Here is a 13,816-nt window from a genome sequence, read left to right as displayed (position 1 = left end):
GTATCGAGTCAGTTGTCGGGTCAAAGGAGTAAAATCTATGAAAATAAGAGAAACTATTATTTATTATTTAAAAAATCAATTATCTGTTTACATAATTACAAAGGGGTACAATTACTCAGAACTAGGAGAAGAATGTGGGGCGAAACCTCTCTACATGATCACCCAATTACCAGACTACAACGTGCTAACCTAATGGGCAAGCCCGGCCCCCCTCGGCAAACCTAACATCAATATCAATGTTTCCGCACTCAAACTCAACTGGCTTTGCTCATCAGATTCTGTGAGCAGCAACAGCCACGGCTGCTGCACCAACAGCGCCAAATTGGGATTGCGCATGCAACAGTTTAGAGTCTATGGCAGTCATCTGGTCGACCTTTGTTTGCGATTGGTAGTATGGATTGGTGTTCATGTCAACGACCATCACAGAAGGTTGTTTGGTCGCCATGTTTATTTGCGGTGACTGAGCTTGTTGCATTTTGACTTGTGAAGAATCAGACTTGTCTTGATTGGCAGTGTGAGTTCGGAAAAAGCAGTGGGGAGAGACGGCCTGAGGAGGAAAGATCCCGTTTCTGATCCTTGGATCGTACGCTTCTCTCACATTTCTTCCATTCTCAAATGGTAGAACTGGTCCAACAACTCTCCCTGGTTTACCTGTTGCAACAGAAAGAAAAACCAGAAACATTATGTATGGACAGCAGAACAGAGAGAAAAACAAAGCAGAAGGCTGCTAAAACCAAACAAATCGAGTATGAATCCAAATGATACTTCTACACTCCAGATTGAACCATGGGTTCTTATAAGCTAGTAACCAAGCGCAGATGACTCGATATTAAAGTATTAGTACCTGCTGGAACCCGTGGTGGTGGCCGTAAAGCCTTTGATGGATTTCCAGAATTCACATCTGCTGCCATACCATCATTGGATGTATGTCCTGTAATTTGCCGATTCTCATACGAAACCAAATTAGGATGTTCATTATAAGAAACAGTCATACTTGAGTGGACTGTCGACCTGTAAATAAAAAAAATTAGTATAATGCGACCAAGCGAATCATATTTCAAAGATATATTAACTACCCAAATGACCAAAGTACTGGTCAATATTCATGCTTGAAGAATTGTACCGTGGAAGGGAAACATGCTTTCTCTCTGGAGGAATAACTGGTCCACTTTTACCTGCATTCTCCTCAAGATAAGCGAACTGCTTTTTAAATTGTCCTATAGCACTGCATCAAAAATACAATCAAACACATCACCATTGGATAACAACAAAATAGAGCATTAAATCAGGTGATGACATCAACATGTACAAGAAGAACCACTTCATACCTAGGATACAGAAAATTTGTTCCTTCAGCTCCATTCATGTAATCTTTGAGAAGTTGGGGATGGTATTCCAAAATTTCTCGATATATTAATTCTCGAACATCATCCTTAGTCACTCTTCTCCTTTCAAACTCAAACTCGAGCTTTGAGATAGGTTGGCATGAAGGTTCCCTCTCAACCTTCGCCAGGCCCTTGAAGTAAGAATCACCCAATGCCTAACCCAAAAAAAAAAAAATCCAAGACTTCAGTCTAATCATATGCAATTTGGAAAAAAAAAATAATTTCCAAAGACAATCATAATGCACAAACCTCCTCAGCAGTTGGCCGGTCCTTTGGATCAAAAGCTAAAAGCCTTTGCAATAGTCTGAGGGCTAAAGGATCTGCATTTGGAAATTTCAGTGCAAATGATACAGGAAGCTTTTTCCGCAATTCTGTCAAGTATCTCCTAGCCTTCTCATTTCGAACCTGCATAGAGTTTGCATATCTACAGCTTAGTACTGAAACATCTCAGCCAGAAAACTAGGGAAGAAATAGATAAAATTTATCTATGTGCTGCAGAGAGAGAGCAAGAGAATTAAAACATACTCCTGCAATGGTCTCTGACGAAGGCGTCCCCAGAAGATCAGTGATCAAGTCTAATTGATGAACAACACTTTTACCAGGAAACAGTGGCTTCCCCGTCAACACTTCAGCAAAGATGCAACCAATACTCCACATGTCTATTGCTGGAGTGTACTGCAACCAAAAACCAGCCAAAGTTAGACAACTAATCGTGAATTAAAAAGTTCACATATTGATAAAACCGCTCCAGAGAAACAAACATAACCTCACACCGTTACCTGAATGAAAGATATTTCAACTTCCAGGAGAGTTCAATTGTCCTCCCTGAACAAGAATTATTGTAATCTAGGCATTACTGCTTACTATATAAAGCACTCAGAACATATCTCACACAGAAATATATGCATATATGAACTATTCTACACCAAAAAATAGGCCTATTTAACTTTTTTTCCTTTGCTATTTGATCATATGCTCACCTTCTAACATAACAAATAGGACTGGACTGGGTAAAAAGGAGACACATTGGAGAAATTTATCAATAAAATTTGACGATTGTCCAAATTCATTTGCATAAATCTCCATCTGTGCATTAATAATAGCCTAAAAAACCTCACAAACCATAGATCTGAACAATGATGAATCAACTAATTTTCCAGCAAGCAACATCACTAAAACACATCCAAGAGCTTATATGTCTATCTCGAACAGGCTACTGCTCTGGATACATCACATAATATAATCACTCTCCAACCATTAAAATCAGCTCAAATTGAGCATACCACTAGAAATTCAAACAGAAGAACAACTCTCTCATAATTAAAGATAGTATAACTTGAATACATTACCTCACCCTTCACTAAAAGAATCACTAAAAATGACAATAAAATTACAGCTTTGATCTTGTGCCCAGTTGAGCATAAACAAAAGCAGCAGTAAGTGTAAAAAATGTTTCTGATAATGCAATTCACATCTGGGACCATAAGCACAAATGGGTCTAATTATTCAGTAAGCAGAAATTTCACAAACTTGCTGAACTCATTCAGAAATAATAATACAAATCTCCATGTAATATTAGATGGACAGCTTCTCCATTGGCAAGTAATATGGTCCATCAAGATTAATATTGTCAAATGTCCAAATAATTTTACATATCAAACCACCAAATCAATCAAGACATGAAAAACTAGGATTTAGTTCCTCAACATACCAAGGGATTGAATGCAAGTTATCCTCTTAGAAAAATTAAATCCAATACAAGAGAGAACACATACCAATTTCAAATCCAAGCAACCACAGACCATGCTTCTATATTTGTTTAATGAAAGAAAGTTAAAAAGTGGGTAAAAAAAATAGTAAAATACCTTGGAAGAAAATGAACCACAAAGCTCTGGAGCCCTATACCATCTTGTAGCCACGTAATCCTGTGAACGTACCACAATAACCACCATAAAGCACACCATTTACATGCAAAATTTGGATGTATGACACTTATATATGCCATAATAGGAATAAGTGCAAGTACTTACTGTCCAAAATATAGTGGTCGGGGTATCACTAAATGCAACTCTTGCTAGCCCAAAGTCACAAACCTTAAGTTTGCAATTAGCATTTGCCAAAATGTTCTTAGGCTTAAGATCGCGATGGTACACATTTGCTGCAACCAAACAATTAAAATCAGCAACCCACCCTCGAGCAAAAAAAAAAAAAGATTTGATAGCTTGTATCAGTTTAAATTGATCAGAAGAAAGTTAAACACACTCACCTGTATGCATATATTTTAATGCGCGCAGCATCTGATAGAGAAAAAACTGATGATGTTCACGGGTCAAATCATCATTAGCTTTGATAACTTGGTGAAGATCGGACTCCATGAGCTCAAAAACTACATAAATATCTTTGAATTCCCTTTTTGAAGGCGGCAGCATAATGCGCTTGATTTCAACAATATCAGGATGCCGTAATAGCCTTAGCAACTTAATTTCACGTAAAATCCTGATAGCATCTGAGAGATGCTCAAATACATCATTTATTTTCTTTATCGCAACTTTTTCTCCAGTATGTGTATCAATAGCTGCGCACACTACTCCATAACTTCCTTTCCCTATAACTTCAAGAATCTTATATCTATTTGCATCCCCGTATTCGGTGAAAAATTCCATGTCTTTCATCTGAAAATTGAAAAAGGTACATTAAATATGAATGTAAAAAACTCCTTAAACAGCCTGAAACAAAGAAATTCGATGACAGTAATGAAACCAATGCTTTTTGTCAGAGTTCATCTCTGGCTGCAGTTATATTTTAATAAAAAGTTGTTAAAGCGGCCAATGGCTAAAAGTATCAATATATCCATTTGGAAAATAAAATAGAATATGATAACAGAATCAGGTGCTAGGAAAAGCAAGCGCGTAAAAACAGATTGGCCATAGTGGAGTATCAAGCACATATATGTATCAGACTAGATTCCTTTCCTTGATCGCATTCCAGCACAATGATAAAACCAATAGAAAATAAAGCTGTAAACAATACCCCACCACTTACTCAAAAAATATGCAAACGAACAAATATCCAAAACAGACTCTAGTCTGTTAGACAAGAGATCCTTAAATCATGTTTATGGACTCGTTAAACATTCAAAGCATCATAACAACATAAACAGTAGAACCGGAAAAAATGTTGCCAAAAAAACAGAAAGGCTAAATTGGAAATTATGCAAAATACAAATGATAAAACTCATCACGCTCTTGCGTTAAAAGAAAAAAAAAACGGAAAAACAAATCTTTCAGTCAAATTTTTTATTCATGGAAGCATTTTTCCCGACCAAAGAGCGAAAACCCATAAACCCAGAAATTCTTAAGGATAAACGTTTTTGTGTCCAAAATTCATTCAGTCAAAAAATCAAACGGGGAACCAACTAAAGCCCAAGCAAGATCAGTACGAAGTTGAAGATAGGTAAGGCGAAAAAGTTGCAGAAAAAAGAAAGAGACCTTCTTCGAGCGATCTGGGTTCATCATCTTGTTCTTCTTGGTGTTAAAAACTCAAAATCAAATCAACCAGCGAATTCAATAAATTTAGAAAGAACTAGCCGCATTTACCCCAGCGATACCTGCTTCGGATCACTTGCCCAAAGTCACTTCGCTTTAACTCCTCTCTCGTCCAAAAATCACACTATTCGCCGTTCAATTTACCAGATCCAACCCCAAAATCCGGCGAATTTTCTCTCTTAAAAATAAAAAGAAACCCTAGATTCCAAATTCGGAATGAAACACAACAGATGATAAAAACTATAATGATCCAAAACTACGCTTTTGGTCCTTTCACTTTCTCGGAAATTCAGTCGCAAAATAAAGAAAGGGATAAGAACCAGAGAGATCTGATAGGAACTGAGAGAGAGAGAAACGAGAGGAGAATAAAGTTTCGTCGTCGTCTTCGTGTTCTTCTTCTTCTTTCTTTCTACGCTGCTTCTTTACTTTTATCCACTAGTGGCCATTATATATGTGTATATGTACTCGTACCGTCTACGGTGCCAGTGGCAGTATTTGTAATTATTTTCAATCTCATGCCTCTTTTAGTAAGTTGCTTTTTTATATTTTATTTTTAATTGCACTCTGTCGGTCGAAAATAAAGTTGCAGCACACACACCCTACTGAAAGTACGTGAATATAATATTAGACTTAATAATTATATTTATCACATATATTGACCTTTTTATATTTATTTTATTTCTAGATTTCTTTAAGAAAAAAAAATACATATAGCGTTGAAAATTTAATAAAATATATTCAGTGTGTATAAAATATGCACATTATGTTATTGTATAAAAATTCTATAAATAATAAATATTTTGTTGGATTTTAATTATTTTTTAGTATAAACATTATATATTATAAATTAAGTTAATTTTTTCTATTTTTGTTTTGATTTTAATCATTTTTAAGTATTTATAATATTTTTAAAAAAAAAAATAAGATATGGATGAATATAAGTACTTATATATATTATATTTCCATGAATATTCATATTTTGGATAGCGGCCGGAAGAATTTTTTTGTTACAATAATATTTATATATCAAAATAAAACTTTTAGAATAATCACCACAAATATTATTTTATTATTAATTATATATATAATGGGATCATATAAGTTTTTGGATTAAAATAACACTTCAAAAGAGTATTATTTATGTCGTGAACATAATAGAAAAATTAGAGTCCAACCAAATTTCTTAAAAACTCATATTTAAACTTAAATTGACATATCAAATGTTAAATATATGATTTATTCTCCTTCCAAAAATGTATGTTATTTATTAGAGGGATTTTGTAATTTTAATATTTTGATATAATGTTTTATCCAAAACGTAATAATTTAATTATGTAGAGAAGTAGTTAATCTTAGGAATAATGTTAGGAGCCCTTTTATGTAAATGATACATTTAATTGAAGCGTAGGACATTATTATTATATATATTTATATATAAAAAAAAAAGAAGAGAAATCACCAAGTTAATAATATTAATAAATGAATAATTGCTTTTATATCTACCTTGTCTTTATTTTCTCATAACCTAAATTAAAAGAAGAAAAATAGCTAAATTAGGCATAATAATAACGATAATAATTATGCTTCACATTTGAAGAAGAGCAATTAAGAAATGTCACAACAATAATATTTATTTTGCTACAAATATTATATATATAGAAGGATATCATAATAACAAAGAATCACTATCCTAACCAAAGTTAAATATTATCATTAAATTTTTATTGTATTTATGTTAGTTACTTGATTTTGTTAGATCATATCTCTAAGTATAAATAGGGTATATCACATTAAAATAATATAGAAGAGTTTTATTCTTTATTTACATCTCTTTATTATTTTATCTATTTATTTTTTTTATACTCTGTATCTCATTATTCTTAATGGTTTTATGACATATTTATCTTTTTACCTTTTCTTAATAAAGAGTGAGAGTTGGTAGATATTGGCTAGCTATAGCTATTAAAGAAAAATGTATTAAAAAATATATATATGTCATGTATTAAATCCACTTTAAATTATGTTAGGTATTTAACACCAACTTATTATATTTATCATGTAACAATATAAACAATATACTAAAAATAATAGACCATGTTATTATAGTAATGTTTCTCGCTGTGGTTTTTTTTTAGTGTTAAATTATAGTGTAAATTTAAGAAAGAGGGGGAAAAGTTGGTATAAGTAAATTGTAGGGATCATTTTTAGTGCAAAATGACAAAAATGGTATTATTAGCTAATTGAGACTTGAGAGAGAGAGAGAGACTCAAATTCTCAAGTGGACAAGGGGGCGTGGGCCCCCACTAAAAAGAATTATTATTTATTTATAATGTTATTATTTTCATTTCAATCCCTAAGAAAATTATTATTTTGCCCTTATACTTATAAATCACCACTATTTGTATGTACGTCCATTTATTTTATATCTTCTTTGCGTGGGTATGTCCTAATTTTAATTTGTATTAATCATAAAATTATTTATTCTTAGAAATCAAAATTTCAAAACTGCCTTTTTCAACTTTTATATAGATTTATATATTTTTAAAATTTATTTCTATGTATGCCTATTTTTGCAATACTGCCTAATAAAGAAAACTAATAAGATTATTGTTATAAATATTATATATATATATATATATATGGAATGAAGAATTGTTAGGTTATCTAAAGTATAATATTATTATTAATTTTTTATTGAATTTAGAGTAGTTACCTGATTTTCTTATGACTTATTTATTTGTATAAATAAGAGTGATTTTCCTATTGAAATAACACATATAAGGGTGAAATCTCGATTACTCTATTGATTTCTTTATTCATTATATTTGAGTATTCTTAATAATTTTATATTAATTATCATTTTTTTCAAGGTTAGAAAAGGAAACTTTTTTTTTTTATCAGTTTCGTTTAGTTATTAAAATGTAATGTTTACTCCAAATGTTCAATGGAACATGCCTTTGTAAAAAAAAATTACTCATACATTTTATAATTCTATTATTAGTATAAATATTTTTTTATACTTGGAAAACTTAATTTCTATGTATAAAAAATTATTTGTAAATAATTAATTAATTAAAAAGATTGAAATTTTTTTAAATAATTAATTAATTGCTCATACACTTTCTAATTAAAATAGATGTTAAAGAATAAAACCATTTTTTTTAAATCCCATAAATTTTTAAATTCGTTTCTCTTTTTTTCACGGAAATTATTTTGGGTTGATTCATACATCATCCAATTTTTGTGGGTTGGATCACGTCCAATTGACACAAATTATAAAGAATAAATGACTTCTTTTATAAATTTTATAAAGTAATATTTTTATCCTTCAAATTTACGTTTTTTGATCTAATATGTTCCATAATTATGTGCATGAATTATGTTCGGTATATATATATAAATATATATATATATATATTTAGTGTTAGATTCAAAAACTATAAACTCAATACTTTATATTAAAGAATCTTTGTAAAAAATAGTAAAATGATTTTAAGAAAAAAAAAGATAATTATTTTTTCTAAAAAAAATCACGACCATACAAATATTTTTGAATACCCAATTAGTTATATATTATGTGTAATAATTCATCTACAAAGATATTTTTTTTATGGACAAACATCTACAAATATAATTATGTACTAAATAACTAATATAGTTAATTAGGATGTGTATAAAATGTTATAACTTAACCTTTATCTCCTCTACCACCTTTGATTTTTTATAGAAAAATTTCTTAATTTTTTTTTTGTATATGTAAAAAAAAATTAAAAGATGAAGAAGAAGGTGGTGTTGTTTGATAACACTTAAAAAAATAGTTTTTTTATTTATTTAATTAAAAATTTGATAATTAAACAAAAAAATATGTTTGGTAACTCTATTTTTATTTATTATTTTTTAAAATTTTAATTAAAATTTATTAAATTTTGAAAATAGAAATTTTCACTTTCAAAATTTTTTTAAACAGTTTTCAAATTTTCCTTTCTTTTTTTTCTTCTCTTCTTCAAATCAGCACCTCATATTGTTAAACAAAAAATGAAAATAAAAGTTATCAAACGCGTTTAATATTTTTATTTTTTAAAAATAAAATAATATTTTTATTTTTGTGTTTAAAAAATTCAAATTCAAACGACCCCTATATTTACCATTTTTTCTGAGGGGATTATATTTACCATATTACTATTTGCTCTAAGAAAAGCATTCAAATGTTTTAAAAGTTAGTCTAAATTGATGGGTATAATAAGTTAATAATATGGGAAGGTGGGCTAAATAAATTAATTGTTAAAAGAAAAGTTAGGAGTAATTAATGAAATGTCATGATCTCATAAAGTTAGGAGTAATTGTCTCTTGGATTTGTGGTCAAGAGTTTTGTAACAACATAGTTGCAATGGAATTAATCATTTATTAAGACCATAGGGGTCAATTTACACAAACTACCAAAATGAATAAATTAATATTAGGTATTTTTTTAGTTAGAATATTTATTCACCCCAAAAAATATAATTTATTTGAAAAGAATATGTCTTGGTCGGTTGAGATTCCAAAACTTTTGTGTATAGTTTCTCTCGTTGCAAAAATGACCAATTCACTCCCTTTTAGGATTCTTTGCATATGGATTTATGACAACAATATTTATGGTATTGTCACATATTTCGTAGAACTAATAATATTGACATTAATACCATCATTAAAATAAAATAAAATATGAAATATACAGAGATGGGTCTATAATTTTTTTTAAATAATTGTATAAAAAAATAGACTAAAATGTAAACAATAAAATTCAACTGGAGATTGATTATAAAAATTTAATTAAAATGAACTAAAATACATATAAAAAAACATTAAAAATTAAATTAGAAAAAATGAGAGGCCCGCCACTAGAAAAAATTAAATTATATTAGTGTATTATATTATTCAAACAATTTCATCCGTGAGCATGCATGTTTTTCTTTTTTCAAATTTAGTAATAAATAAAAAGTCAATAGTCTAAGGTAGTTTTTTTTTTAATTTGATATAAAATAATAACAACAATAATTAATAACAATAGACATTATATATTGGACCACCTAAAAAAACAACCAAAAAAAAAAAGAATAAGGCAATAATAATTTAAAAACAGTAAAATTTAATATAAAAAAGTGTTGGAACCTCTTGTTGATGTATTTATAAAGAACGAAACATGCTTCTTTAAATATTTTTCTTCTTTCCTGGCTTACGTAATTATATATGTGAATGTAATACATCACTAATAAATAATAGATTATATTATATAGTGGGACAACCCAAAATTGTATAATGAGAATAATTTAACCAATTGAAACTCGGATAATGTGTTTTATAACCTCCTAATAATAATAATAATAATCAATTATTATAACAGATTATCCTTGTTTCAAAATACAAGAATAATCAGTTATTTATAATCTGTTTTTATAATATGCATTTAAGTAAATTATTTATTTATCTTTGTATTTAATCCAAAATACTTGATATAAAATTATAAAATTCTAATTTCACTTTTATCTCTATTTTCTTTCCACTCTACATATACCAAACACCGTAAGAGAGAGAGAAATCATGTTTATTTTCTATCTACTATATTTTCATTCTTTCATCGTTTTTATTTCTTTCTATTTTTCTATCATTTCAAACAAATAAAGGGTCACTTGGGGGTTAAAAAGAAAAAGATTAAATACAAAATATATAGAGGGAAATTCTCATGTACGGGTTTCACTTTAAGCCTTACTGGTAGGACTCTCAGTGTTTACAATCCGTGAACAGTTTTCGGCGCGATTTTTTTTTATGACCGTGTATATTGTAGCTATTTAGAGCATCCTGCAAATTTTCAGAAAATTCTGAATAGTTTACAGTACCGAAAACTATGTTCAAACATGTTGTTGCACGCGTGACTAATTTTTTTTATGTACGTGGAAAACAACATGTTTGAACCTAGTTTTCGGTACTGTAAACTATTCGAAATTTTTTGAAAATTTGCAGGATGCTCTAAATAGGTACAATATATACGGTCATAAAAAAAAGTCGCGCCGAAAACTGTTCACGGGTCGAGAAACACTGAAAGCTCTATCGGTAGGGCTTAAAGTGAAAGCCCTATAAAAAAATTGTCATATATATATATTTGAATTTGAGGATGATAAGCTACATTGGATCACATTCAATGTTTATAGGTCTATCTAATCGGATTCAATTATCTATTAGATATTTAATTTTTACAACCAATCCAATTTAATTAACTTATCTCAACTGATTTGATCTGATCCAATTATTCATTGGATGTGTCCTCTTGATTATGTATTTGATGGGATTGGATCAATCCAATATTTTAAAATGTTTATTTAGCTTAATTTGTTCAAATAATTCATAATATTATAAATAAAAAAGACTAATTTGTTCAAAATAATACAATATCGTACAAATACAACATAAATTATAAGCATAATCTTAAATAAAAAATATATATTTTAAAAATATATATATACAATCAGATTAATTCAACTTTATTAGATTTTTGCATATATTATTCAATAACCGATTCAATCTAATTTAGATCTTCAAAATTTGATCCGATCCGATCTAATCATAATTAGATATCAAATTTTTAACAATCAATTATAATTGGATCGATCAATTATAATTAAATTGAATAATTTTTGCCCACCCTAACTCCATATCCATATTGATATTGTTGACCTTTATGCAATTTTATATTGATTAATAATAAACTAAGAAGAGACCTGTCAACAACCATGGAATTGGGTGATGAGAATTTCTTGCCTTGGGGGCAAGCAACGGATATACAATATCTACAATACATACAAGGAAAGTACTCGATCATCATCGATCGACGCCGACCCCAGAAATAAATAAATTCTAAGCTCAAAAACGACCAATCATCATAATATTTTGGTCTGTTTGACTTTGTGTGTTGTAAATGTTTCAACTCTCATCAATTTATATTACTATTTTTTATGTTATTTGAGTTTTTTTTTTTTTTGGCTTCTCTATTAATTAATTGGGTTGACTCTTATATAATATAACTCAATATGAGTCAGTGATCAGCCAGGAAAAACAAAAAATATTAATTGTATTTGACAGTACGTACGACATTTCCTTCATCCCCATGCAATAACCTCTGCTGATAATTAAAGAAAAGTTTTTAAAGAATTTATTATTGGCTCTAGTTTTATTGAATAATAACTCGGATATTATTAAGCTACATACACATTTACGGGTGTTTTTAATAAGCATGGCAAAATGGGGCGGTGGGGCGGGGTGGGGTCCCGATCCGACGGGGCATCTTTGCTTCGGTAAAAATGGGGCAAAATTTAAGCAGGGTGGGGCTGCCTCGTTTTGATTTTTTTTATACTCTAATCTAATTCTCTCATGCTACTTATATACATAGTACGTAAAATTAATACTTTATATGTGGTTGAGAATATTTTTAATTTTATATAGACTATAAAGAATTATAAATATTGAAAAATATATTTCATATAATTCATCCTTATTCTTGTATTTATTTTGTAAATTTAAAATATATATATAATATTTGATGATGTAGTTGATACCAAGTGTAAAATATAAAGATTACAATAAAAAATAATATTTAAGTTTAGGAAAAATTCTAAAATTATAATTTAATGTTTATAAAAAAAAAAAAAAAAAAAGTTAAATGGGCAGGGTAGACCCGCCCCGATTAAGCCGGGGCGGGGCGGGGCGGGGCAAACCCACCCCATTTACATGCCTAGTTTTTAATGATTTATAATAATTACACATAAGTATTGGACAATTCTTTTATAGGGGCTTCACTTTAAGTTCTATTGGTAGGACTCTCAGTGTTTTTCGACTCGTGAATAGTTTTCGGCGCGACCTTTTTTTATGACTGTGTATATTGTAACTATTTAGAGCATCCTGCAAATTTTCAGAAAATTTTGAATAGTTTACAGTACCGAAAACTAGGTTCAAACATGTTGTTTTTCACGAACATAAAAAAAATTAGTCATGCGTGCAACAATATGTTTGAACCTAGTTTTCGGTACTGTAAACTATTCGGAATTTTTTGAAAATTTGCAGGATGTTCTAAATAGCTACAATATACACGGGCATAAAAAAAATTGCGCCAAAAACTGTTCACGAGTTGTAAACACTGAGAACCCTACCGGTAAGGATTAAAGTGAAGCCCCTATAGGAGAATTCCCCCATAAGTATAATTTATTTTCATAATCCCATTGATATTTAACCAAAGATTATACATAAAATGAATTAATATTGGGCCGAAAATTATATAGTAGGAGTGTTAGTTTAACTTTTACTAGTAAGCATATTTTTGTTTTTTGTATGTATAAAAATTATAATTCCTTTTTTTTATATCATGATGTATATTATAGTTGTAATAGGCACCTTGCTTGTTTTTAAAAAATTCTAAATACTTTACAATGTCGAAAATTAGAGTTCAAAATAGTTAGTTGCACTCGTATAAAAAACATATGTGCAATTGATTGTTGGAACCTTATTTTGAGCATCGTAAATTATTTGGAATTTCTCAAAAATTGGTAGGATGCCTGCGATATATAACTACAACGTACAACGTCATATAAAAAAATTGGGTTATAATTTCTTTACATGCTGTAAACATAAACACCCCTATTGCTAGGGGCTACACTGATACCCCTACTTTTCCCTGTGAATATATATATACACGTTGAGAAATGTTAATTTTTTTATATTTAAGACATAATATATTAATAATAAAATAAATAACATTTTTACTCCCAAATTATGACTACTATATGATTGTACCCCCTGAATGATTCACAATGTTAGAAATATTCATCGAACTATGCACGTTACTGAAATATGAGACTT

General features: G+C 29.3%; 1 protein-coding gene across 1 annotated transcript; it reads right to left on the bottom strand.

The window, feature by feature from the left end:
- Nucleotides 1-44: 44 nt before the first annotated feature.
- Nucleotides 45-5,345, bottom strand: LOC133794084 (mitogen-activated protein kinase 19-like). Its single transcript, XM_062231269.1, has 10 exons — nt 4,874-5,345; nt 3,652-4,057; nt 3,416-3,543; nt 3,251-3,310; nt 1,911-2,060; nt 1,635-1,790; nt 1,329-1,540; nt 1,124-1,225; nt 845-1,011; nt 45-651 (listed from the first exon to the last, which is right to left on the bottom strand). The coding sequence occupies exons 1-10, from the start codon at nt 4,898-4,900 to the stop codon at nt 272-274; spliced, it is 1,788 nt and encodes a 595-aa protein (XP_062087253.1). The 5' UTR covers nt 4,901-5,345; the 3' UTR covers nt 45-271.
- Between the last annotated feature and the right edge of the window lie 8,471 nt (nt 5,346-13,816).

Source organism: Humulus lupulus, chromosome 8, assembly GCF_963169125.1.
Source record: "Humulus lupulus chromosome 8, drHumLupu1.1, whole genome shotgun sequence".
NCBI classification, from domain to species: Eukaryota; Viridiplantae; Streptophyta; class Magnoliopsida; order Rosales; family Cannabaceae; genus Humulus; species Humulus lupulus.
This window is presented reverse-complemented; position numbering and strand designations above follow the sequence as displayed.